The following is a 26981-nucleotide window of genomic DNA, read 5'->3' as shown; positions in this document are numbered from 1 at the left end:
CTGTCAAGCATCAATCATCATGTCACTAGAATAAGACCCTCAATATTTATGGAAAAGGAGCATCAATATCACAGTACACCTACCACCCTATGATATTCATCAAACGTATTTCATCTGTAGCCTAATAAACTGCATGGTTTCCCAAGTCGCAGTGGGATGAGGACCACACACCATAACATCGCGTTACTCCAAGTTTACTATGAAACGATGGATAATAAATACATTTTTGCACATTCCCACAGGCAAATATTTCTGGCATCATTAATTTGACCAACACAGAAAGATCCCACCATGAACAAACAAACTATCTGTCGCCATTTATAAAATTGTACCAAAACTTTCTGTTTCCATCACAGATTTTTTTATACGGTATGACTTTGCTTGGATAAAATCTGTGGATGGAAATGCGGTTAATGACAAGTTTTTATTATGTGTTTGATTTTTGTGATGCTCCAGATTGTCCATGCCAACGGGGAAGTGGCCAAGCCCAGAGTTCCCATCAAAAAGAGTCAAAAGCCTAGAAGTCAGAAGACTGGGAAGAAAGGGAGTGCAAAAACTGGAAAAGAAGGGGCCAAGAAAATTCAGGAGACCACAAGGAATAAGGAACTCAGAAAATTTACCACAGACAATGACACTTATGGTATGTCTCCTTGGTCATATTAACATAGAAAGTAACAACATGACAATGCATGACAAAACATAAGTGTCCTATACAATTTTGATGAATGTCCATACTTGTCAGTTGTTCATTTCTGTAGCCTTCTTCTTGGGTCACCACCCAGCAGGGCCCATCCCAGTGAAAGCGGGACCCTATCTGGATGTGGTCCGGAGGTCAGCTCCTGTTTGTAAGTCTGTATTAACATCAGCCCAGGAGAATTCTACCCTAGCCCCGGTGGCTATGGAGCTGAGGACCGGGTCTGGAGGCCCTGGAGCTCCTCCCAGGAACCAGCGTTGGAGTAACCCAGCCGAGAACGCTCCAGATTGGGGGACCTCCTACCACATCTGCCGCAGGCCCCTCACAGAGTACCCCGTTTATACCCATGACTACACCCTGCCCCGGGCCAAGGCCTGGGACAAGCACCAGGGCCTGGCCCAAGATGCGAGCCTGAAACAGGACCCCTCGCCCCAGGGTGTCCCCCTCTCTGTTACTGATGTGAAACTATGCGACCGCAATGTGAGTTAATTAATGGCAAAAAAACAACAACACTGTTAAAATAGATTATATAGTAGATCTGATATATTAGATTATATAGTAGATATGTTATAGTAGATTATATAGCAGATCTGTTATAGTAGATTATAGTAGATTATATAGTAGATCTGTTATAGTAGATTATAGTAGATTATATAGTAGATCTGTTATAGTAGATTATATAGCAGATCTGTTATAGTAGATTATATAGCAGATCTGTTATAGTAGATCTGTTATAGTCGATTATATAGTAGATCTGTTATAGTAGATTATATAGTAGATTATATAGTAGATCTGTTATAGTAGATTATACAGTAGATGTTATAGTAGATTATATAGTAGATCTGTTATAGTAGATTATACAGTAGATATGTTATAGTAGATTATATAGTAAATATGTTATAGTAGATTATACAGTAGATATGTTATAGTAGATTATATAGTAGATCTGTTATAGTAGATTATATAGTAGATCTGTTATAGTAGATTATAGTAGATTATATAGTAGATCTGTTATAGTAGATTATGTAGTAGATCTCTTATAGTAGATTATGTAGTAGATCTGTTATAGTAGATTATACAGTAGATATGTTATCGTAGATTATATAGTAGATCTGTTATAGTAGATTGGAATAAACATGTCCACAAAATTCCCAATCTATACCCTACTTCAAATGCTTTGGAACCAAACAATCAAAATGTTCCATTGAAATAGATGATTTGTTTTATTTTAACCCATAGTAAGTGACCGGTTTGGGTAAACAAACATTAGGAAAGAGAATGTGCTCACATGCACTCATTTAGATATTTCTACACATGCAGTATATCCAATCAGTGATATTCAGGGAGCACATACAAATCAAATGTATTTATGTATTGCCCTTCTTACATCAGCTGATATATCAAAGTGCTGTACAGAAACCCAGCCTAAAACCCCAAACAGCAAGCAATGCAGGTGTAGAAAGCAAGCAATGCAGGTCTAGAAAGGCCAAAACCTAGGAAGAACCTAGAGAGGAACCAGGCTATGAGGGGTGGCCAGTCCTCTTCTGGCTGTGCCGGGTGGAGATTATAACAGAACATGGCCAAGATGTTCAAATGTTCATAAATGACCAGCATGGTCAAATTATAACAATCACAGTAGTTGTCGAGGGTGCAACAGGTCAGCACCTCAGAAGTAAATGTTGGCTTTTCATTGCCGACCATTGAGAGTATCTCTACTGCTCCTGCTGTCTCTAGAGAGTTGAAAACAGCAGGTCTGGGACAGGTAGCACGTCCGGTGAACAGGTCAGGGTTACATAGCCGCAGGCAGAACAGTTGAAACTGGAGCAGCAGCACGGCCAGGTGGACTGGGGACAGCAAGGAATCATCATGCCAGGTATTCCTAAGGCATGGTCCTAGGGCTCAGGTCCACCGAAAGAGAGAAAGTAAGAAAGAAAGAGAGAAAGAGAGAATTAGAGACAGCATACTTAAATTCACACAGGACACCGGATAAGACAGGAGAAATACTCCAGATATAACAGACTGACCCTAGCCCCCCGACACATAAACTACTGCAGCATAACTACTGGAGGCTGAGACAGGAGGGGTCAGGAGACACTGTAGCCCCATCCGATGATATCCCCAGACAGGGCCAAACAGGCAGGATATAACCCCACCCACTTTACCAAAACACAGCCCCCACACCACTAGAGGGATATCTTTAACCACCAACTTACCATCATGAGACAAGGCCGAGTATAGCCCAAAAAGAGCTCCGCCACGGCACAACCCAAGGGGTAGCGCCAACCCGGACAGAAAGATCACGTCAGTGACTCAACCCACTCAAGTGACTCACCCCTCCTAGGGACGGCATGGAAGAGCACCAGTAAGCCAGTGACTCAGCCCCTGTAATAGGGTTAGAGGCAGAGAATCCCAGTGGAAAGAGGGGAACCGTCCAGGCAGAGACAGCAAGGGCGGTTCGTTGCTCCAGTGCCTTTCCGTTCACCTTCACACTCCTGGGCCAGATTACACTCAATCATATGACCCACTGAAGAGATGAGTCTTCAGTAAAGACTTAAAGGTTGAGACCGAGTCTGCGTCTCTCACATGGGTAGGCAGAGCATTCCATAAAAATGGATTGCTATAGGAGAAAGTCCTGCCTCCAGCTGTTTGCTTAGAAATTCTAGGGACAATTAGGACTGTCACACCCTAACCATAGTTTATTTGTATGTTTCTATGTTTTGGTTGGTCATTGTGTGATCTGAGTGGGCATTCTATGTTGGATGTCTTGTTTGTCTATTTCTATGTCTGGCCTGATATGGTTCTCAATCAGAGGCAGGTGTTAGTCATTGTCTCTGATTGGGAACCATATTTAGGTAGCCTGGGTTTCACTGTGTGTTTGTGGGTGATTGTTCCTGTCTCTGTGTTTGTTGCACCAGATAGGGCTGTTTCGGTTTTCCACGTTTGTTGTTTTGTATTGTTCGTGTTTCATCTTCATTAAAGATGTATCGAACTAACCACGCTGCATTTTGGTCCGATCCTTGTTCCACCTCTTTGTCAGAGGAGGAGTTAGAAGAAACCCGTTACAGAATCATCCACCACAACAGGACCAAGCGGCGTGGTGAGAAGCAGCGGCAGCAGGAGCAGCGATCACAGGACTTCTGGACTTGGGAGGAGATATTGGACGGAAAAGGACCCTGGGCACAGCCTGGAGAATATCGCCGTCCCAAGGAAGAACTGGAGGTGGGGAAAGAGGAGAGGCGCTGGTTTGAAGAGGCAGCACGGCGACGCGGTTGGAAGCCCGAGAGTCAGCCCCCCCAAAAAACATTATTGGGGGGGCTCACAGGGAGTATGGCTACGCCAGGTAGGAGACCTGCGCAAACTTCCTGTGCTTACCGGGGGGCTAGAGAGACCGGGCAGGCACCGTGTTATGCTGTGGTGCGCACGGTGTCTCCAGTGCGGGTGCATAGCCCGGTGCGTTCTATTCCAGCTCCGCGTATCGGCCGGGCTAGATTGAGCGTCGAGCCAAATGCCATGAAGCCGGCTCTACGCATCTGGTCCCCAGTGCGTCTCCTTGGGCCGGCTTACATGGCACCAGCCTTACGCTCGGTGTCCCCGGTTCGCCTGCATAGCACAATGCGGGCTATTCCACCTTGCCGCACTGGCAGAGCAACCAGGAGTATTCAACCAGGTAAGGTTGGGCAGGCTCGGGGCTCAAGAGCTCCAGTGGGCCTGCACGGTCCGGTCTACCCAGTACCACCTCCACACCCCAGCCCTCCGGTGGCAGCTCCCCGCACCAGGCTTCCTGTGCGTGTCCTCGGCCCAGTACCACCAGTGCCAGCACCACGCATCAGACCTACTGTGCGCCTCGCCTCTCCAGCGCTGCCGGAGCCTTCCTCCTCTCCTGCGCTGATGGAGTCTCCCGCCTGTTCAGCACAGCCAGAGCCTTCCTCCTCTCCTGCGTTGTTGGAGTCTCTCGCCTGTTTAGCACAGCCAGAGCTGCCAGTCTGCAGGGAGCAGCCAGAGCTGTCAGTCTGCATAGAGCAGCCAGAGCTGTCAGTCTGCATAGAGCAGCCAGAGCTGTCAGTCTGCATGGAGCAGCCAGAGCTGCCAGTCTGCAAGGAGCTGCCAGTCTGCAAGGAGATGCCAGTCTGCAAGGAGCTACCAGTCTGCAAGGAGCTGCCAGTCTGCAGGGAGCTGCCAGAGCTGCTAGTCTGCATGGAGCAGCCAGTCTGCAAGAAGCCGCCAGAGCTGCCAGTCAGCATGGAGCAGCCAGAGCCGCCAGTCAGCATGGAGCAGCCAGAGCCGCCAGTCAGCATGGAGCAGCCAGAGCCGTCAGTCTGCCAGGATCCACCAGTCAGCCAGACTCTTCCAGATCTGCCAGTCAGCCAGACTCTTCCAGATCTGCCAGACTCTTCCAGATCTGCCAGTCAGCCAGACTCTTCCAGATCTGCCAGTCAGCCAGACTGTTCCAGATCCGCCAGTCAGCCAGACTCTTCCAGATCCGCCAGTCAGCCAGACTCTTCCAGATTCGCCAGTCAGCCAGGATCTGCCAGAACTGCCAGCCAGCCGGGATCTGCTGGATTCAACTGCCTGGCTGAGCTTCCTCTCGGTACTGGGCTTCCTCTCAGTGCTGGGCTTCCCCTCAGTGCCGAGCTTCCCCTCAGTGCCGAGCTTCCCCTCAGTGCCGAGCTTCCCCTCAGTGCCGAGCTCCCCCTCAGTGCCGAGCTTCCCCTCAGTGCCGAGCTGCCCCTCAGTGCCGAGCTGCCCCTCAGTGCCGAGCTGCCCCTCAGTGCCGAGCTGCCCCTCAGTCCCGAGCTGCCCCTCTGTCCCGAGCTGCCCCTCAGTCCCGAGCTGCCCCTCTGTCCCGTGTTATTTAGTAGGGTTGCCGTGGCTAGGAGGTCACGGAAGCGGACAAGGTGAGGGAGGACTACGGTGAAGTGGGGGCCACGTCCAGCACCGGAGCCACCACCGCGGACAGATGCCCACCCAGACCCTCCCCGATAGGTTCAGGTTTTGCGGCCGGAGTCCGCACCTTGGGGGGGGGGGGGGGGTACTGTCACACCCTGACCATAGTTTATTTGTATGTTTCTATGTTTTGGTTGGTCAGGGTGTGATCTGAGTGGGCATTCTATGTTGGATGTCTTGTTTCTCTATTTCTATGTCTGGCCTGATATGGTTCTCAATCAGAGGCAGGTGTTAGTCATTGTCTCTGATTGGGAACCATATTTAGGTAGCCTGGGTTTCACTGTGTGTTTGTGGGTGATTGTTCCTGTCTCTGTGTTTGTTGCACCAGATAGGGCTGTTTCGGTTTTCCACGTTTGTTGTTTTGTATTGTTCGTGTTACATCTTTAATGAAGATGAATCTAACTAACCACGCTGCATTTTGGTCCGATCCTTGTTCCACCTCTTCGTCAGAGGAGGAGTTAGAAGAAACCCGTTACACCTAATTTATCAGTAGGAGTGTTTAGGGAGTTCAATTCTAAATCAATATAAACGTGTGTATGTACTGTTGGTACATTTCCATTTCCATGCTGCCCTCTAGTGACTTCATATAGGATTAGTTTATAAAAATCATTTCATTCAACATTTAAGAACAATTCCAAGCCTCCTTACGTGAAAAAGGCAGAGTATTACCAAGGGTCGGCCTGGAATTAAGAACAATACCAAGCCTCCTTATGTGAAAAACGGCAGAGTATTACCAAGGGTTGGCCTGGAAGGTCGGAAGAAATAGATTAGAAACTGTAATCCTGGATTGAGACAAACATGACTGATTGCAAGCAGTGTGGGATTACGAAATGTTTTTGTCCATAGCCTTTTCTCTTATTTGCCATTGATCGATTGTAGTTCTGCATTCTAAAAATGTAGTTTAATTCCCTCACTATAACATCAGAGGACTGATTATGCGTATATAGGAGGACCACGACGTGCCTATACAACCTCTGCATGAACTCATTATCTTATATGTTTCTGATGTGAATTTGACCATTATTTGTGAGGAGAATGTTTATTTGCTTCTCTTTAATTACTTTGTATAAGACAACAGAAAACTCCCCAAGCTGAGGCCTATGAGTAATGATGAAAATGACTAATGGTTTGGAACATTCCACTGCAAGGAATAAGTCATGTAGAACAGCTTGCTGTAACCTAATAACCCACATACTAGCTTGTTAAAATGTTATAAACCACAGTATGAATTAAAAAGGTCATTGATGCTGACTGATTCCATATTGTTTTATGTGCAAAATGTATCCTATTATAGCCATTTATATAGCCTAATGTAAGCTAATCACAGCATGTTTGATTTAATGTGGCAGTAAATTACATTTAATGTGTCAAACGTGTTATCAAGTAGATCAAAAGTAGCTCGTTTTAGTAAAATGTCCATACTGAGTGCAGATTATCAAGCGGAAACTGTTTCGACATCACAGAGTTGCCGTCTTCCTCTCTTCCTTTGTCTGCCGTTCATAGCCTCAACACTTCCTCAAACCAACCACCCGAGATTTTTACATGTGAGCAAAGAAAAGTTCAACCATGACATAATTTCTGATAATTCTATTTCCTGCTTTTTTTCTTACTGGAATGTTTTGTGTGAAAGAACTTTGGAAAGAACTGAACCCAAATAACAGTCATTGATGAAGGTTTCAAAACATTGTTTATCCCACAATTGTTTTTATACTTTTACTTCGGATACTGATATGTTTTAGCAATTACATGTACTTTTAATACCTAAGTATATTTAAAACCAAATACTTGTATTTTACTGGGTGACTTTTACTTTTACTTGAGTAATTTTCTATTAAGGTATCTTTACTTTTACTCAAGTATAACAATTGGGTACTTTTTCTACCACTACCCATAACGTCAACGTGGATTATCTCTTTAGACATTTTTACAAAATGAATCTAAATGAAAAAGCTGAAATGTCTTGAGTCAATAAGTATTCAATCCCTTTGTTATGGCAAGCCTAAATAAGTTATGGAGTAAAAATGTGCATAACAAGTCACATAATAAGTGTGTGAAATAATAGTGTAACACAATTTTTTAATGACTACCTCATATCTGTACCCCACACATACAATTATGTGTAAGGTCCCCCAGTCGAGCAGTGAATTTCAAACACAGATTCAACCACATAGACCAGGGTGGTTTTCCAATGCCTCACAAAGAAAAGCACCCATTGGTAGATGGGTAAAAAAAAAAAAAAAAACAGTCATTCAATATCCCTTTGAGCATGGTGAAGTTATTCATTAAACTTTGGATGGTGTATCAATAGACTCAGTCACTACAAAGATACAGCCGTCCTTCTTAACCCAGTTGCCAGAGAGGAAGGAAACAGCTCAGGGATTTTACCATGAGGCCATTGGTGACTTTAAAACAATTACAGAGTTTAATGGCTGTGATACAAGAAAACGTAAGAAGGATCAGCAACATTGTAATTACTCCACAATACTAACCCTAATAGAGTGAATAGAGAGAAAATAAGGAATCCCGTACAGAATGAAAACATTCCAAAACATGCATCCTGTTTTCAATTAGGCAATAGAAGAAATTAACTTTATGTCCTGAGTACAAAGCGTTATGTTTGGGGCAAATCCAACAAAACACATCAATGAGTACCACTCTTCATCATTTCAAGCATGGTAGTGGCTGAATCATGTTATTGGTATGCTTGTAATCGGCAAGGACTAGGGAGTTTTTTAAAGATAAAACGAAACGGAATAGAGCTAAGCACAGGCAAAATCCTAGAGGAATCCCTGGTTTAGTCTGCTTTCCAACAGACACTGGGAGACAAATTCACCTTTCAGCAGGACAATAACCTAATACACAAGGCCAAATATACACAAGTTGCTTACCAAGATGACATTGAATGTTCCTGAGTGGCCTAGTTAGAGTTTTGACTTATATCGGCTTAGAAATCAATGTCAAGGCTGTCTAGCATTGATCAACAACCAACTTGACAGAGCTTGAAGGATTTAAAAAAGACTAATTTCCAAATATTGTACAATCCATGTCTGCAAAGCTCTTAGAGATTTACCTAGACAGAATCACAGCTGTAATCACTGTCAAATGTGATTCTAACATGTTTTGACTCAGGGGTGTGAAAACTAAAAAAAAATAGATATCTATGTATTTCATTTCCAATAAATTAGCAAAGATATCCCTCCCAAAATGCTGACTTTGTCATTATGGGGTATTTCATGTAGATGGGAGAGATTATTTTATTTTTTATTCCATTTTGAATTCAGGCTGTAACACAGCAAAATATATAGCCTACCCCAGGTGTGAGTTAAGCAACAAATGTAGCCCAACCCCTAATGTTAACTAGGTTCCAAAATTATATCACCATCATCACAGTGTTAACAGAAGTGAAAATGTTTTCAGAGGGAGACCACAACATTTTTATCTAGCAGAATGTGTTTTTCCCCCTTCTGAAACCGATTCCGTGGTAATAGACAGAATGTTGATTGCCTCACATGTCACATCCTGTCTTTTTGAGGAAGTCAAGCATTCGGTCTGGGTTAGTTTAGTGCAGTTAACACTTAGCTACCATCAGAGTTGGTCAGAGTACAGATATGCTTCTTTAAGATTTCATTAGACTGAACTCTAAAACCAACATCAACACAAAATGCTACAGAGGGCAGCCTCAAATGTTTCAGACAAACCAAAGCTCAGTAAACCAAAGGTAGGTGAAAACAAATTACTTCTATGTAGCGCGTCCAAATACATTGAATTGATAACTAACTGTTTAGTGCAAACTACCTACAATACTTAGCACTAAAACAAAAATAGAACTGCTTGGCCATAATGACCATCGTTATGTTTGGAGGAAAAAGGGGGGAGCTTGCAAGCCGAAGAACACCATCCTAACCGTGAAGCACGGCGGTGGCAGCCTCATGTTGTGGGGGTGCTTTGCTGCAGGAGGGACTGGTGCACTTCACAAAATAGATGGCATCATGAGGGACGGAAAATTATGTGGATATATTGAAGCAACATCTCAAGACATCAGTCAGGAAGTTAAAGCTTGGCCACAAATGGTCTTCCAAATGGACAATGACCCCAAGCATACTTCCAAAGTTGTGGCAAAATGGCTTAATGACAACAAAGTAAAGGTATTGGAGTGGCCATCACAAAGCCCTGACCTCAATCCTATAGAACATTTGTGGGCAGAACTGAAAAAGCATGTGCGAGCAAGGAGGCCTACAAACCTGACTCGGTTACACCAGGTCTGTCAGGAGGAAAGGGCCAATATTCACCCAATTTATTGTGGGAAGCTTGTGGAAGGCTACCCGAAATGTTTGACCCAAGTTAAACAATTTAAAGGCAATGCTACCAAATACTAATTGAGTCTATGTAAACTTCTGACCCACTGGGAATGTGATGAAAGAAATCAAAACTGAAATAAATCATTCTCTCTACTATTATTCTGATATTTCACATTCTTAAAATAAAGTGGTGATCCTAACTGACCTAAAACAAGGAATTGTTACTGGGATTAAATGTCAGGAATTGTGAAAATTGAGTTTAAATGTATTTGGCTAAAGTGTATGTAAACTTCCGACTTCAACTGTATATGGTCGAAGTTGTAAAAAGGGGAGGGTCCGTAAGATTACTCAAAAGGTTCCCTAGATTGCTGTAGAGTGTGTGGTTCTGATATTTTAATAGGGATTTACTGGGATTATTCCTTTCTGTAATTATTTTGGTGCTCTAATGTGGAAATACTGGAATTTGGACAGATTAGAAATACTTTTAGGTTCATGAACATGTTGAAAAATCTATGAACTGTACCTCACAAACTCATCATGATAGAGATACATTCATAGTGCAAATCAGATTGAGTTCAAGTAGCCTCATGTGCCAGACTTCTAGACTCAAGACACATTGCTCAAGACAATAGCACAGTATTCCTGTAAATCAAGGGAGGAGGAGAACATAATTCATTACCACAGAAGTGGTCCTTCATTAGCATAATATGAAACATATAAAAGGAAATCATAAATACATAGTGATTGGGTGGGATGGGGGTGCAACATGCATTGCATAATGTCCCAGATTGGGTTCTGACTCCTGCTGTCACTGTAGTAAACACACATTCAATCTGTCATCTGTAATCTCTCCATGCAGCGCTCCACTAGTTTTGGGCGATTTGAGGGCATCAGACAACCATCACCAGCCAGACTAGAGGAAAATGGAACAACAGTGGCAGAGGAATCTGGGTGTGAGAGTTCTGATCAGACCAAACAAGGCAGCCTGGGGAAGAAGATGAAGGCCATCTCTCTGACCATGCGCAGGAAGATGGGCAAGAAGCACTCCAAAATCTTCTCTGAGGAAGCTGTGAGTCACACTACAGACTGCCTCTTCCTCCTATACAGACCCTAGTATTCTGCGTAGTGTATCAAAGCATCTAAAGGCTCTTAAACTACCCATCCCGGATCCGGGAGAATTGTCATCGACTACACTAATTAAAATAGTGCAACGGTCAAAAACGGTCACAAAATATTACTAGAAAATATTCATATTCATGAAATCACAAGTGAAATATAGTGAAACACAGTTTAGCCTTTTGTTAATCACCCTGTCATCTCAGATTTTGAAATTATGCTTTACAGCCAAAGCAAGACAAGCGTTTGTGTAATGCTAGCCTAGCATAGCATTATGTCCAGCTAGCAGCAGGAAGCTTGGTCACAAAAATCAGAAAAGCAATCAATTTAACCGTTTACCTCTGATCATCTTCGGATGTTTTCACTGACGAGACTCCCAGTTAGACAGCAAATGTTCCTTTTGTTCCATAAAGATTATTTCTATACCCAAAATACCTCAGTTTGTTTGTCACGTTATGTTCAATCCACCGGAAATAGTGGTCACGACAACGCCGAAAAAAATTACAAATTATATCCATAATATTGACAGAAACATGGCAAACGTTTTTTATAATCAATCCTCAAGGTGTTTTTCAAATATCTATTCGATAATATATCAACCGGGACAGTTGGCTTTTCAGTAGGAACAGAGGAAAAATGACTACCTCTGTCCTTTACTCAAGAATCACTCTGAGAGCCCTCAGCTGGCCACTTATGCAATGTAGTCGTTTACGCTCATTCTTTAACATAAAGGCGTGAAACTACGTCAAAATGCTGTAGACACCTTAGGGAATACGTAGAAAAAGGAATCTGGTTGATATCCCTTTCAGTGCCCAATAGGGGTGCATAGGAACACAACGGTTTCAAAACACGAGTCACTTCCTGATTGGATTTTTCTTAGGCTTTCGCCTGCAATATCAGTTATGTTATACTCACAGACAATATTTTGACAGTTTTGGAAACTTTAGAGTGTTTTCTATCCTAAACTGTCAATTATATGCATATTCTTGCATCTGGTCCTGAGAAATAGGCAGTTTACTTTGGGAACGTTATTTTTCCCAAAATAAAAATAGTGCCCCCTAGTAAGTCTGGCCAAGCAAGACTCAATTTGTGTTGAAATTAGGTCTAAGTGACAAAATAGTATCCATCAACCTGGTCAGTATTTGCAAGTGTCTATGTTGAATTGTAAACTCAATGGCACTTCCTTATATAAATGGCACAGTTATGTACAGTATATAGTAAGGAATCAACACCAGTTTGGCTAACTCACATAGTGGCTTGTCCATTTGTATTTCCACATGTAGGGTGAAGACCCTGACAGAGACCTAGAAGAGGAAACAGAGTGCAGTCCTCTAGAGAAAGGCTCTGAAAAGACCAACAACTCTCTGGAGAGCCTGTACAGCGGACAGAGTTCCTCCAGTAAGTCCTCTCCCACAGGGATGTCTACACAAAGTCATGTCTCCCCTCATACAAGTCTGTAAATGAAGATACACGTTTCTAAATTAAGAATAAGCAAATGTGATGTGTTTTCATGTGTTTTATTTTACCATTGTATTACCATATCATTACTATTATATTACAATATTATCATAGGCTTGTAACCTTCCCTCCAACACAAGGATACACAAGCATAGGGGTGGCAGGTAGCCTAGTGGTTAGAGCGTTGGGAAAGTAACTGAAAGGTTGCTGGATCAAATCCCCGAGCTGACAAGATAAAAATCTGTCGTTCTGCCCGTTCCCCAGTAGGCTGTCATTGTACATAAGAATTTGGTGTTAACTGACCTGCCTAGTTAAATAAAGTTTTTTTATTTTTTTATTTTTTTACACGAACGCTCATAGTCCTACTGTCTTGTCTGTCTTGTCTTGTCTCCTGTAGGCTCAGGTAGTGTGGCCTGCCTCTCAAATGGCTCCAGTACCAGAGACAGTCTGAGACTAGAAGAGAATGGCTCCTACAATGGACACTTCTGTGGTAGAGCACGGGTCCACACAGACTTTGTTCCCAGCCCATATGACACTGACTCCCTCAAACTCAAGGTAGACAGAAGATAATGCCTTTAGATTGGGGTAATGTGAAATGCCATGAACAACGTTGTTAAAAGCTGTTTCATGATTCATGAAATCTCTTGATGTCTCTTGCCAGGTTGGAGACATTATCAGCATCATCAGTAAACCTCCCATGGGCATATGGACAGGGATGCTGAACTACAAAGTGGGCAACTTCAAGTTCATCTACGTTGACATGCTCATGGAGAAAGAGAGAGAGGAGGAGGCGCCAAAAATCAGACCTCAGAGGATGAGCAAGAGACCACGACCAAAGACACTACTGGAACTACTGGAGCGTCTTCATCTAGAGGTGAGGGCTTAGAGGTCATGGCTAGAAGGGATCTAGCTGTTGTCAAATTAACTTCAGATTAGACTTTTCATAGAATGTTTGGAAAATGAACCTAGCCGGTTAGGAGAATTAGGTTAAGGTTAGGAAAAGGGTTAGGGTTAGCTAAAATTGTAAGAATCTTGTCTTTGAACGTTAATTTGACAAAAGCTGGATCTAGTCATGATGCCCTGTTAAAATGACTGCCAAATACAGCCACATGTTTTATTTCCTCTTTCCAGTAACCAATGAAACCTACACTGAGAAAACAATGTCAAGTGTCCCTCAACACTACCAGACACACAGTATTGAGAATGGTGTTGTCTCAATTACCCCCCCCCCCAAAAAAAATAAAATAATAATATTAATAATAATAATAAGATGCATAAACATAACCTAAAGCACTCAAAGGTGAACAAATTAGTACAAGATTATGAAAGGTAGATTACATTGACAATGGAAATATGTCTTGTTTATTCCAGGAGTATGCATCTGCACTGCTTCTGAATGGCTACCAGACAGTAGAGGACCTGAGGCACCTGCAGGAGAAACACCTTATAGAGCTGAACGTGATGAATCCAGAACACAGAGGCAAGCTGCTGGCTGCTGCAGACTGCAGATATACAGAGAGTGAGTAGCAAAACCAATTTCTACTGTAGCATAACCCTACTGGATTTCTACTGGGGCAAAGGAAATGGCCAATTGTACCACAGACATTTTGTGCAACGCAGCACTACGCTCAGAAAGGAACATCCTGAACTTTGTGTGTTATGATGAGCAGATGCTTATAACAGCTATCATTTAAGACGTGCCCATCCGGCAGAGTTGACACCTGTCAGAGAGAGCACAATGTCTTCCTCTATTCTAATCTTCTATAAAAACACTGTAAGGCTCTGAAACACAAATGAAACAGAAAGATAGGTCTCCAATCCAGATTAAGAAATGAACAATACTAGCCAGTTTCTGTCAGCTGCTTACAAAACAGGATGCGTTCAATTAGCATAAGGCTTATTAATGTTTCTGTCCTCACATAATACCATTTAAATTAAGGTCATAAATGTGTGTTTGGGCTAATTTTGGACAGAACAGATGGCACTGCCACCCTGGCAAAGTCAGATATCGTGACTGTGGGCTAGTTCCTGACCAAACAATGGCACTGCCATCCTGGCTGAACCAGATATCGTGACTGGCTGTTGGATTACCATGGCAGAGGTTATCAGCCAGGAAGGAATGTAGTCATTAAATCAAGCTTAATTCCATTTAGGTGGTGTGAGAATTGCAACCCTAATTAATTTTAATTGACTTGGAACGGGGCAGCCAACCTTGCAACCCGCAGGATCTGAGGATCCAACCAACCAGACTGTTTTGTTCTTGGGTTCACAGGCGATGATGTGAGCGAGAGTGAGGATCCCTCTTCATCACACAGCCTGAAGGAGGAGAAGAGTGACTGTCCCAGAGACTCAGGCTGCTTCATTCCATCAGAGTGCTCTGAAAACAGCAAAGAAGACACAGAGAGCCAACCAGTCACACGCTGATAGGCTGCACTATCCTAATTAACATACCAGTATAAAAAAGTTTATTAACTATTACGTTTTGACTTGTAAATTACGATGGCTCACCAAGTTTGTCTCGTCTGTATTTGGTTTAACAAGGTGCGATTTCATTAATTAAATGTTAAATGTAGGCAATTTTTCTTAAAACCGATGAATTTGTTCCTCCTTATAAGCATCCATTTATGAACCTTTTTCTTTAACCTATTAATTCACATAAAGCACAGGGATCAAACTCATTCCACGGAGAGCTGCAGGTTCTCGCTCCTCCCTTGCACTTGATTGATGAATTAAGGTTACTAATTAGCAAGGAACTCACCTCACCTGGTTGTCTAGGGCTTAATTGAAAGGGAAAAAACAAAACCTTGCAGTGACTAGGCCCTCCATGGAATGAGTTTGACACACCTGACAAAATATTTATGACAAATGATATCTTGTTTTTTTGTGTATTGTGCTGGAAACTATGACGTGTGTTTGGTTTTACTATCATTGTGGGGACCAGAAGGAGGCTATTTTAGGTTTAGGGGATTAGGGTTAGAAGCTTGGGGTTAGGAAAAATATGATTTTTTAATGGGAATGAATTGTTTGGTCCCCAACAAGGATAGTAAAACAAATGTGTGTGTGTGAATGAGTGGGCAGGAGTTTGTACATATATTTTTTAACATTCCTGGTTTAACAAAATGTACAGACTTGTAGAACTCAATATACTGTAATTGCAATATGTCACACATTAATAAAGTATTTATGCATCAAGAGTCATCTGTCATTAGTCTAACTAATCCGTTAATTTGTACTGAATGTATAATTTATAATATAATTTCAAGCAAAATGTGAAGAGAGCAAGGCGTTGTACAATATTGCTACATGTTGCAAGCCTCAAAATGTTGCGACACTGAACACATATTTCAATACGTCATATATGACTAGTGTTCATGGGAAAGTTTGTTAATTTGCTTTCTCATCCGGTGTATATATAAGCGATAACGAATGGATTGGACTACGTTACCCAGAAAATGCTTACCACATTTTAATGGTGACGTGTTCTGTGGATTGTCCGCATGACTCTGAATGGAGAATCCGTCGAAAGTTTCTACTAGTTACCACAGTCACAAAATAATATATCGTAAAAATTCACGATAACATAAAAGTTAATTTTGGTCTTAATTTAAGGATATGGTTAGTCATAAGGTTAGCGGTGTGGCTAAGGGTTAGGTTTAAAATCACATTTTAAGAAGATACATGTTACAAATAGGCGGGGTTTATGACTTAGTGGCTGTGGTAACTCGTGACGACCGTCAAGCGGTGACAACATATTAGCCAAGATTACGTTTTACTACGTCTCAATTCGGGGGGGATCAGTATTTGACAATGGCTGGGGAAATGTCTATGATCGGTAAGTAAGATTTAACCGTAACGTGTGCTTGTTGTTGTGTAACCAGCTGTTTAGCTAGCTAGCAAGTGGGCTGACAAGCATGTTAGTTGCTACCTAAATCATTATTAGTAGTCAATTAGCTGAAAATGTGTCAAACTGTCAACGCTGAGTGAATATGTAAATAAGTAGGCTAATTACGAGCTAGCTACGTAAACAACATCCATACTTAAACCCACGTCTTTTTCTATATCTTCCATGTCGCAGGATCGGTCATTCTGGCTCTTTTTCTAGCTGGCTATCTGGGCCAACATTATCTGCCTCCACCGAAACCAAAAGTAATCGGCCTAGATCTGGGGACCACTTTCTGCTCAGTGGGAGTATTCCACCCGGGTACCGGGGATGTGGAGGTGATAAGGGATGAGGAGGGGCGGAAGAGCATCCCTAGTGCGGTGTCGTTCACCCCTACCGAAGTTCTCGCCGGTTACGAGGGTCAAGATCTGGCCGACAACAATCCTCAAAACACCATCTATGATGCCAAGCGGTTTATTGGAAAGATATTCGAACAAGATCTCCTTGAGCAGGAAAGTGCTCGCTATCCATTCAAGGTACAGTACATACCGTCGAAGTCGGAAGTTTACATACGCCAAATACATTTAATCTCAGTTTTTCACAATTCCTGATATTTCATCCTAGTAAAAAATTCCCTGTTTTAGGTCAGTTAGGATCACCACTTAATTTTAATAATGTGAAATGTCAGAATAATATAAGAGAGAATAATTTATTTCAGCTTTTATTTATTTCATTACATTACCAGTGGGTCAGAAGTTTACATAGACTCAATTAGTATTTGGTAGCATTGCCTTTAAATTGTTTAACTTGGGTCAAATGTTTCGGGTAGCCTTCCACAAGCTTCCCACAATAAGTTGGGTGAATTCTGGCCCATTTCTCCTGACAGAGCTGTTGTAACTGAGTCATGTTTATAGGTCTCCTTGCTCGCACACATTTTTTCAGTTCTGTGCACAAATTTTCTATAGGATTGAGGTCAGGGCTTTGTGGTGGCCACTCCAATACCTTGACTTTGTTGTCCTTAAGCCATTTTGCCACAACTTTGGAAGTATGCTTGGGGTCATTGTCCATTTAGAAGACCCATTTGCGACCAAGCTTTAACTTCCTGACTGATGTCTTGAGATGTTGCTTCAATATATCCACATCATTTTCCTCCCTCATGTTACCATCTATTTTGTGAAGTGCACCAGTCCCTCCTGCAGAACAGCACCCCCACAGCATGATGCTGCCACCCCCGTGCTTCACGGTTGGGATGGTGTTCTTCGGCTTGCAACCCTCCCCCTTTTTCCTCCAAACATAACAATGGTCATTATGGCCAAACAGTTCTATTTTTGTTTGATCAGACCAGAGGACATTTCTCCAAAAAGTACTATCTTTGTCCCCATGTGCAGTTGCAAACCGTAGTCTGGCTTTTCTATGGTGGTTTTGGAGCAGTGGCTTCTTCTGTGCTGAGCGGCCTTTCAGGTTTTTTTATTTTATTTTTTTATTTATTTTTTCACCTTTATTTAACCAGGTAGGCTAGTTGAGAACAAGTTCTAATTTGCAACTGCGACCTGGCCAAGATAAAGCATAGCAGTGTAAACAGACAACACAGAGTTACACATGGAGTAAACAATTAACAAGTCAATAACACAGTAGAAAAAAAAAAAAAAGGGAGTCTATATACATTGTGTGCAAAAGGCAAGGAGGTAGGCGTATAATTACAATTTAGCAGATTAACACTGGAGTGATAAATGATCAGATGGTCATGTACAGGTAGAGATATTGGTGTGCAAAAGAGCAGAAAAGTAAATAAATAAAAACAGTATGGGGATGAGGTAGGTAAAATTGGGTGGGCTATTTACCGATAGGCTATGTACAGCTGCAGCGATCGGTTAGCTGCTCAGATAGCAGATGTTTGAAGTTGGTGAGGGAGATAAAAGTCTCCAACTTCAGCGATTTTGCAATTCGTTCCAGTCACAGGCAGCAGAGAACTGGAACGAAAGGCGGCCAAGTGAGGTGTTGGCTTTAGGGATGATCAGTGAGATACACCTGCTGGAGCGCGTGCTACGGGTGGGTGTTGCCATCGTGACCAATGAACTGAGATAAGGCGGAGCTTTACCTAGCATGGACTTGTAGATGACCTGGAGCCAGTGGGTCTGGCGACGAATATGTAGCGAGGGCCAGCCAACTAGAGCATACAGGTCGCAGTGGTGGGTGGTATAAGGTGCTTTAGTGACAAAACGGATGGCACTGTGATAAACTGCATCCAGTTTGCTGAGTAGAGTGTTGGAAGCAATTTTGTAGATGACATCGCCAAAGTCGAGGATCGGTAGGATAGTCAGTTTTACTAGGGTAAGTTTGGCGGCGTGAGTGAAGGAGGCTTTGTTGCTGAATAGAAAGCCGACTCTAGATTTGATTTTCGATTGGAGATGTTTGATATGAGTCTGGAAGGAGAGTTTACAGTCTAGCCAGACACCTAGGTACTTATAGATGTCCACATATTCAAGGTCGGAACCATCCAGGGTGGTGATGCTAGTCAGGCGTGCGGGTGCAGGCAGCGAACGGTTGAAAAGCATGCATTTGGTTTTACTAGCGTTTAAGAGCAGATGGAGGCCACGGAAGGAGTGTTGTATGGCATTGAAGCTTGCTTGGAGGTTAGATAGCACAGTGTCCAAGGACGGGTCGGAAGTATATAGAATGGTGTCGTCTGCATAGAGGTGGATCAGGGAATCGCCCGCAGCAAGAGCAACATCATTGATATATTTCCGGAGAAAAGAGTCGGCCCGAGAATTGAACCCTGTGGCACCCCCATAGAGACTGCCAGAGGACCGGACAGCATGCCCTCCGATTTGACACACTGAACTCTGTCTGCAAAGTAGTTGGTGAACCAGACAAAGCAGTCATCAGAAGAACCGAGGCTACTGAGTCTGCCGATAAGAATATGGTGATTGACAGAGTCGAAAGCCTTGGCCAGGTCGATGAAGACGGCTGCACAGGACTGTCTTTTATCGATGGCGGTTATGATATCGTTTAGTACCTTGAGCATGGCTGAGGTGCACCCGTGACCGGCTCGGAAACCAGATTGCACAGCGGAGAAGGTACGGTGGGATTCGAGATGGTCAGTGACCTGTTTGTTGACTTGGCTTTCAAAGACCTTAGATAGGCAGGGCAGGATGGATATCGGTCTGTAGCAGTTTGGGTCCAGGGTGTCTCCCCCTTTGAAGAGGGGGATGACTGCGGCAGCTTTCCAATCCTTGGGGATCTCAGACGATATGAAAGAGAGGTTGAACAGGCTGGTAATAGGGGTTGTGACGATGGCGGCGGATAGTTTCAGAAATAGAGGGTCCAGATTGTCAAGCCCAGCTGATTTGTACTGTTCCAGGTTTTGCAACTCTTTCAGAACATCTGCTATCTGGATTTGGGTAAAGGAGAACCTGGAGAGGCTTGGGTGAGTAGCTGCGGGGGGGGGGCGGAGCTGTTGGCCGAGGTTGGAGTAGCCAGGCGGAAGGCATGGCCATCCGTTGAGAAATGCTTGTTGAAGTTTTCCATAATCATGGATTTATCGGTGGTGACCGTGTTACCTAGCCTCAGTGCAGTGGGCAGCTGGGAGGAGGTGCTCTTGTTCTCCATGGACTTCACAGTGTCCCAGAACTTTTTGGAGTTGGAGCTACAGGATGCAAATTTCTGCCTGAAGAAGCTGCCCTTAGCTTTCCTGACTGACTGCGTGTATTGGTTCCTGACTTCCCTGAACAGTTGCATATCGCGGGGACTATTCGATGCTATTGCAGTCCGCCGCAGGATGTTTTTGTGTTGGTCGAGGGCAGTCAGGTCTGGAGTGAACCAAGGGCTATATCTGTTCTTAGTTCTGCATTTTTTGAACGGAGCATGCTTATCTAAAATGGTGAGGAAGTTACTTTTAAAGAATGACCAGGCATCCTCAACTGACGGGATGAGGTCAATATCCTTCCAGGATACCCGGGCCAGGTCGATTAGAAAGGCCTGCTCACAGAAGTGTTTTAGGGAGCGTTTGACAGTGATGAGGGGTGGTCGTTTGACTGCGGCTCCGTGGCGGATACAGGCAATGAGGCAGTGATCGCTGAGATCCTGGTTGAAGACAGCGGAGGTGTATTTGGAGGGCCAGTTGGTCAGGATGACGTCTATGAGGGTGCCCTTGTTTACAGATTTAGGGTTGTACCTGGTGGGTTCCTTGATGATTTGTGTGAGATTGAGGGCATCTAGCTTAGATTGTAGGACTGCTGGGGTGTTAAGCATATCCCAGTTTAGGTCACCTAACAGAACAAACTCTGAAGCTAGATGGGGGGCGATCAATTCACAAATGTGTCCAGGGCACAGCTGGAAGCTGAGGGGGGTCGGTAGCAGGCGGCAACAGTGAGAGACTTATTTCTGGAGAGAGTAATTTTCAAAATTAGTAGTTCGAACTGTTTGGGTATGGACCTGGAAAGTATGACATTACTTTGCAGGCTATCTCTGCAGTAGACTGCAACTCCTCCCCCTTTGGCAGTTCTATCTTGACGGAAAATGTTATAGTTGGGTATGGAAATCTCCAAATTTTTGGTGGCCTTCCTGAGCCAGGATTCAGACACGGCAAAGACATCAGGGTTAGCAGAGTGTGCTAAAGCAGTGAGTAAAACAAACTTGGGGAGGAGGCTTCTGATGTTGACATGCATGAAACCAAGGCTTTTTTGATCACAGAAGTCAACAAATGAGGGTGCCTGGGGACATGCAGGGCCTGGTATGAGGGTGCGGCTAAAGGCTATCAAAACTGGTCGCCTAGAGCGTTGGGGACAGAGAATAAAAGGAGTAGATTTCTGGGCATGGTAGAATATATTCAGGGCATAATGCGCAGACAGGGGTATGGTGGGGTGCGGGTACAGCGGAGGTAAGCCCAGGCACTGGGTGATGATGAGAGAGGTTGTATCTCTGGACCTGCTGGTTGTAATGGGTGAGGTCACCGCATGTGAGGTCACCACATGTGTGGGATATAGGACTCGCTTTTACTGTGGATATAGATACTTTTGTACCTGTTTCCTCCAGCATCTTCACAAGGTACTTTGCTCTTCTGGGATTGATTTGCACTTTTCGCAACAAAGTACGTTCATCTCTAGGAGACAGAATGCGTCCCCTTCCTGAGCGGTATGACGGATGCGTGGTCCCATGGTGTTTATACTAGAATACTATTGTTTCTACAGATGAACGTGGTACCTTCAGGCGTTTGGAAATTGCTCCCAAGGATGAACCAGACTTGTGGAGGTCTACAATTATTTTTCTGAGGTCTTGGCTGATTTCTTTTGAATTTCCCATGATGTCAAGCCAAGAGGCACTAAGTTTGAAGGTAGGCTTTGAAATACATCCACAGGTACACCTCCAATTGACTGAAAGGATGAAAATTAGCCTATCAGAAGCTTCTAAAGCCATGACATCATTTTCAGGAATTTTCCAAGCTGTTTAAAGGCACTGTCAACTTAGTGTATGTAAACAATTGCTGGGAAAATTACTTGTGTAATGCGCAACGTAGAGGTCCTAACCGACTTTCCAAAACTATAGTTTGTTAATAAGAAATTTGTGGAGTGGTTGAAAAACGAGTTTTAATGACTCCCAACCTACGTGTATGTAAACTTCCGACTTCAACTGTACAGTACATACTCCTTTAGTTACTTTGACAGTCAATACACCACAGTGAAAATGATTGAATACAGCATTAGCATTTGGCTGCATAAGCTGTGTGATTGCAGGTGTATAAATATGCTATATCAATGACAGCTGTCTTTCATTTGTAATAACATACCTGTCTTTCATTTGTAATAACATACCTGTCTTTCAGGTGATAAATAACAATGGCAGTGCAGAGTTCTTGGTCACCACCAACCAGACGTTAACAGTTACTCCCGAGTTCATTGGTTCTCGGCTGCTGCTGAAGATGAGGAAGATGGCGGAGCATCACCTGGGTGTCACCATCAAGAGGGCTGTGATCTCTGTCCCTGCTGAGTTTGATGATAGACAGAGGAACTACACCATCAGGGCTGCCAACCTGGCCGGTCAGTCTCTGTCTGGCAAAACTGTATCAACAGTCATACAATATCTGATTTGATGTGTTAACACTGCTACAGGAATTACTTACACTGTTTAGGTTTTTTATTGTATTCTCATTAAGAAACAGTTAATCATACAGGGATTGACATTAAGGGTTGCCCTGTTGCTTGGGGCAAGTAAACTGAGCAGTCATCCAAGTTGAGCCTGCTCTGAGGTGTTTTTTGTTGTTGTTTAAGTGAAAACAACCAAACTGCAAATAATTCCCATCTTAAAACAGATCTTTCTGGTTCCTCCACATTGTGTAAGTGAACGACAGATAGTTTTAGGTGAGCTGAGCTCGTTCTATATTTTTTATTTTTTTACTGATTACAAATCATTTGCTTACTGATCTTTGATTCCTCTCCTATGTGTAGGTGAAATGCAGGCAATATTTAACACTTCTGCATGTAAAAAGCTAATTAAACAATTCTGGTGGGCATGTACCTTAGACTTTAACGTCAATCCCTGATGGAATTAGGTGTTTGCTCTATGCCCATAACTGTGTTACTTATTCTATAGACAGAGAGAGTATGAGTAGAATATTGGACACCCGATTCAAAGATGTGACCAAGTCTACACTACCCTCTGTAAGACCTGTAGCTAACATGTGATTGTTCTGTTTACACCACACAGGACTGGACATCTTGCGTGTGATCAACGAGCCCACAGCTGCAGCGATGGCGTATGGGTTACACAAGGTGGACGTGTTCAACGTCCTGGTGGTAGACCTGGGAGGAGGAACGCTGGACGTCTCTCTGCTCAATAAACAAGGGGGCATGTTCCTCACCAGAGCCATGGCAGGTAGGACACTAATCAACTCCTTATCATGTTGTAGTTACGCATGGTTTAGTTGGTGTCACTTCCATTTCTCTTCTGGTAGGGAGGGTGGCAGACCACGAGTAATCACAACACCTAGCTGACTAGTTGAAAAGTCTGTCTATGTGCCCTTGAGCAAGGCACTTAACCATAATTGCTCCTGTAAGTCACTCTAGATAAGAGTGGGCAGTACAGGTGGAACATTTGCCATATTGTATACTGAACAAAAATATAAACAACAATTTCAACGATTATAGTTCATATCAGTGAATTGTAATCAATTCTTTAGGCCCTACTCTATGGGTTTCACATGACTGGCAATGGGCGCAGCTAATCAGAATTCGTTTTTCCCCACAAAAGAACATTATTACAGACAGAAATAATCCTGTTTCATCAGCTGTCTGGGTGGCTGGTCTCAGATGATCCCGCAGGTAAAGAAGCTGGCTGTTGTGGTTACACGTGGTCTGCAGTTGTGAGGCCGGTTGGACGTATTGCAAATTCTCTAAAATGACGTTAGAGGCGGCTTATGGTAGAGAAATTAACATTAAATTATCTGGCAGCAGCTCTGGTGGACATTCCTGCAGTCAGCAAGCCAATTGCACGCTCACCAAAAACATGAGAGATCTGTAGCATTGTGTTGTGGCAAAACTGCACATTTTAGAGTGGCCTTTTTTGTCTGTCCCCAGCACAAGATGCCCCTGTGTAATGATCATGCTCTTTAATCACCTTCTTGATATTCCACACCTGTAAGGTGGATGTATTATCTTGTAAAAGGAGAAATGCTCACTAACAGGGATGTAAACAAAATTGGAATGAAATAAGCTTTTTGTGCATATGTAACATTTCTGGGATCTTTTATTTCAGCTTATGAAACAAGGGACCAACAACACTGTTAAATTTATATTTTTGTTCAGTATAGTTGGAGGACCATTTCATATTGGCACAACTAATTCAAACCATACATGATAATGAATTTAAATTGAATTTATGTTTACATTTATTTATCCCAATACTACTAACATATTAATAGTATTATTGGACTCAGAATGACCCTTGTTTCCTAGGTAACAACAAGCTGGGGGGGCAGGACTTCAGCCAGAGGCTGCTCCAGTACACCATGGAGAGGGTTCGCCAGCAGTACGGCGTTCCCCCCACCCTCAAAGAGGACATCCACCGCCTCCGCCAGGCCGTGGAGATTGCCAAACTCAACCTCACCCTGCAGCTCAGTGCCCACCTCAGTGTACCCCTGCACCTGGAGCCCCAAGGGGACCCCAAGAAACCACCACAGGGGCCCGCCAAGGACCCAATCCCAGTCATCTTCCAAGCAGTCATCAGCCGTGAGCTGTTTGAAGAGTTGAACGACGACCTCTTTCAGAAGGTTCTGGCACCTGTAGAGACAGTGCTGGCTGAAGGCCACCTGGGGAAGGAGGAGGTGGATGAGATAGTTCTGGTAGGAGGCTCCACCCGCATCCCTAGGATCAGGAAGCTGATCAGTGAATACTTTGGGAAGGAGCCCAACACCTCAGTGGACCCAGACTTGGCAGTGGTGACCGGGGTGGCCATCCAGGCTGGCATCATGGGGGGTTCCTGGCCTCTACAGGTCAGCGCTATAGAGGTCCCCAACAGGCACCTCCGCAAGACCAACTTCAATTGATCTAGTCTAGAGAGGTGGCAATGGACATAAGGATGCCACCAGACAGAGACTTGCCATTTAAAGGATGGTCTGCATTTTAACTGTTAATTGTCCTTCTCCATATTCACCACGTGTGCAATAGTCCTATGAGGTTAAAATATGATCTTCAGCTCTAATAATAGATACTGGAATATATTTTCACAGAGAAACTCAAATTACACCATCACTTGTTTACTGCTGGCCCAATTTATTGGACCAACTGTGGTAGATTGAAATGGTATTCAATTCAGGGAACAACCTTTATTTCTACAGAACTGTGACCAGCCAATACACCTTCAGCTATTTATTTATTTATAGTGTGTCTGTGCAAGTGTGCGAGCGTGTTTGTGTGTGTGTGGGGGGGTGTATTTGTTTTTCAGTGGATGACAACACGCTTGTGCCTTTTCAGAGAGCTGCTGTGTGGAGCTGTACTGTGCTTTTAAGTCACCTGATATGAACTACCACCAGTCATATTGACTAGGGCAGTATTCTATTAGTTTTGGACCAAATATGTTTGCACATATTGTTAGGCTACTGCTTGAATGTAAAGCTACTATGTTCAGCTTAGTGAGATGACGGTATTGTATTGGATAACTGATAAATTGTCAAAATAAGGGGCATACCAACTTAGGCTAAATATTGCACTTTGAAAATGATGTAACTTGTTAGCCAGCATTATTCTGGTGCAATTGAATTATAAGAATCACAGAGTACACGGTCTGACATTTAGTACTTCAGCAAACACTCTGGATAAGAGTGATTTACAGGAGCAATTAGGATTAAGCACCTTGCTCAAGGGCATGTTGACAATTTTCACCTTGTCGGCTCGGGGATTCAAACCAGCGCCCTTTGGTTACTGGCCCAACGCTCTTAACCACTAAGCTACCTGTATATAGAAGTACTTATTGTAAGTGCCATAAAAAGACCCCAGGCTTATGGTGCGTGTTACCGTGTGCCACAAGACCGCTGGTTGTAGAGTAATGGCTGGTTAGAGCCCCTGGCATTGGAGAGCAAACATGTTGGTTGATAATTTACTATTAGTCAATTCTAATTATCTCATGTAGGGAATGTACATTCCAAAATACCAGTCTAGTTAGGGCTTATGCAGCGGACTACTGTAAATACTGTATGCATTCCCTGTTGAACATGCCTCAGATAATGTACTGATTGCAGTTCTCTGTAGTGATATGCTATAGGAATTTCTGAGTACGTAATTTAAGATTTTTGTACTGCACGTTTAGCTTATTCTTCAAAGCGCCCCTCTCATATGGCCCCATTAGATATCTGCTTGTGCTACATGCTGCTTTTCAACAAAACATTCAGAATTTCCCTAAATACCATTATTGAATTTGTCGTGAAATTGTATTTTCTTTGAGCTTTATTACGAACAAATCCATTCAGACAGACATTGAAGGGAAAATAACATTCAGATGCATCCCGTGGTCCTCATTCCATGACAGACTGACTTTCTAATACAGGTGGAAGGTAAAAAGGACATTTGTGATCATGTTCCCAGAACATTGAGTGCTAAAATCTTATCAAATCCAGTTACCATCATCATCACTAGCTTCTTCAGCAATGTGGTAACATCTTTTTTTTTTTTAACTAGGCAGGTCAGTTGAGAACAAATTCTTATTTACAATGACAGCCTATCGGGGAACAGTGGGTTAACTACCTTGTTCAGGAGCAGAACGACAGATTTTTACCTCGTCAGCTCGGGGATTTGATCTTGCAACCTTCTGGTTACTGGCCCAACGCTTGAAGCACTAGGCTACCTGCCACCTCACTCCATCATTGAGGGGAAATAATGTCAGTATAACAGACATCCACAATGGTGTTAGTTACTGGCATGGGCCAGTAATATAACAGTGCCGTCAGAAAATATTCATACCCCTCATCTTATTCCACGTTGTGTTACAGCCTGGATTAAATAGATTTTTACACACAATACCCCATGAAAGTGAAAACATGTTTTTAGAAATGTTTGCAAATTTATTGAAAATGAAATACAGAAATCAAATTTACTTTGTTAGA

At 43.2% G+C, this 26981-nt stretch overlaps 2 protein-coding genes across 2 annotated transcripts; both read left to right on the top strand.

The window, feature by feature from the left end:
• Positions 1 to 9186: 9186 nt before the first annotated feature.
• On the top strand, positions 9187 to 15704 carry LOC135553079 (SAM domain-containing protein SAMSN-1-like). The gene is made up of 7 exons (XM_064985172.1): positions 9187 to 9356; positions 10796 to 11005; positions 12336 to 12450; positions 12908 to 13065; positions 13172 to 13384; positions 13882 to 14029; positions 14783 to 15704. Exons 1-7 carry the CDS (start codon positions 9300 to 9302, stop codon positions 14932 to 14934), a joined length of 1053 nt encoding a protein of 350 aa, XP_064841244.1. The 5' UTR covers positions 9187 to 9299; the 3' UTR covers positions 14935 to 15704.
• Positions 15705 to 16244: 540 nt separating this feature from the next.
• LOC135553078 (heat shock 70 kDa protein 13-like) lies at positions 16245 to 25252 on the top strand. Its single transcript, XM_064985171.1, has 5 exons — positions 16245 to 16342; positions 16586 to 16926; positions 22212 to 22425; positions 23093 to 23260; positions 24340 to 25252. Exons 1-5 carry the CDS (start codon positions 16318 to 16320, stop codon positions 24927 to 24929), a joined length of 1338 nt encoding a protein of 445 aa, XP_064841243.1. The 5' UTR covers positions 16245 to 16317; the 3' UTR covers positions 24930 to 25252.
• Positions 25253 to 26981: the final 1729 nt, after the last annotated feature.

This window comes from Oncorhynchus masou, chromosome 13 (assembly GCF_036934945.1).
Source record: "Oncorhynchus masou masou isolate Uvic2021 chromosome 13, UVic_Omas_1.1, whole genome shotgun sequence".
NCBI classification, from domain to species: Eukaryota; Metazoa; Chordata; class Actinopteri; order Salmoniformes; family Salmonidae; genus Oncorhynchus; species Oncorhynchus masou.
This window is presented reverse-complemented; position numbering and strand designations above follow the sequence as displayed.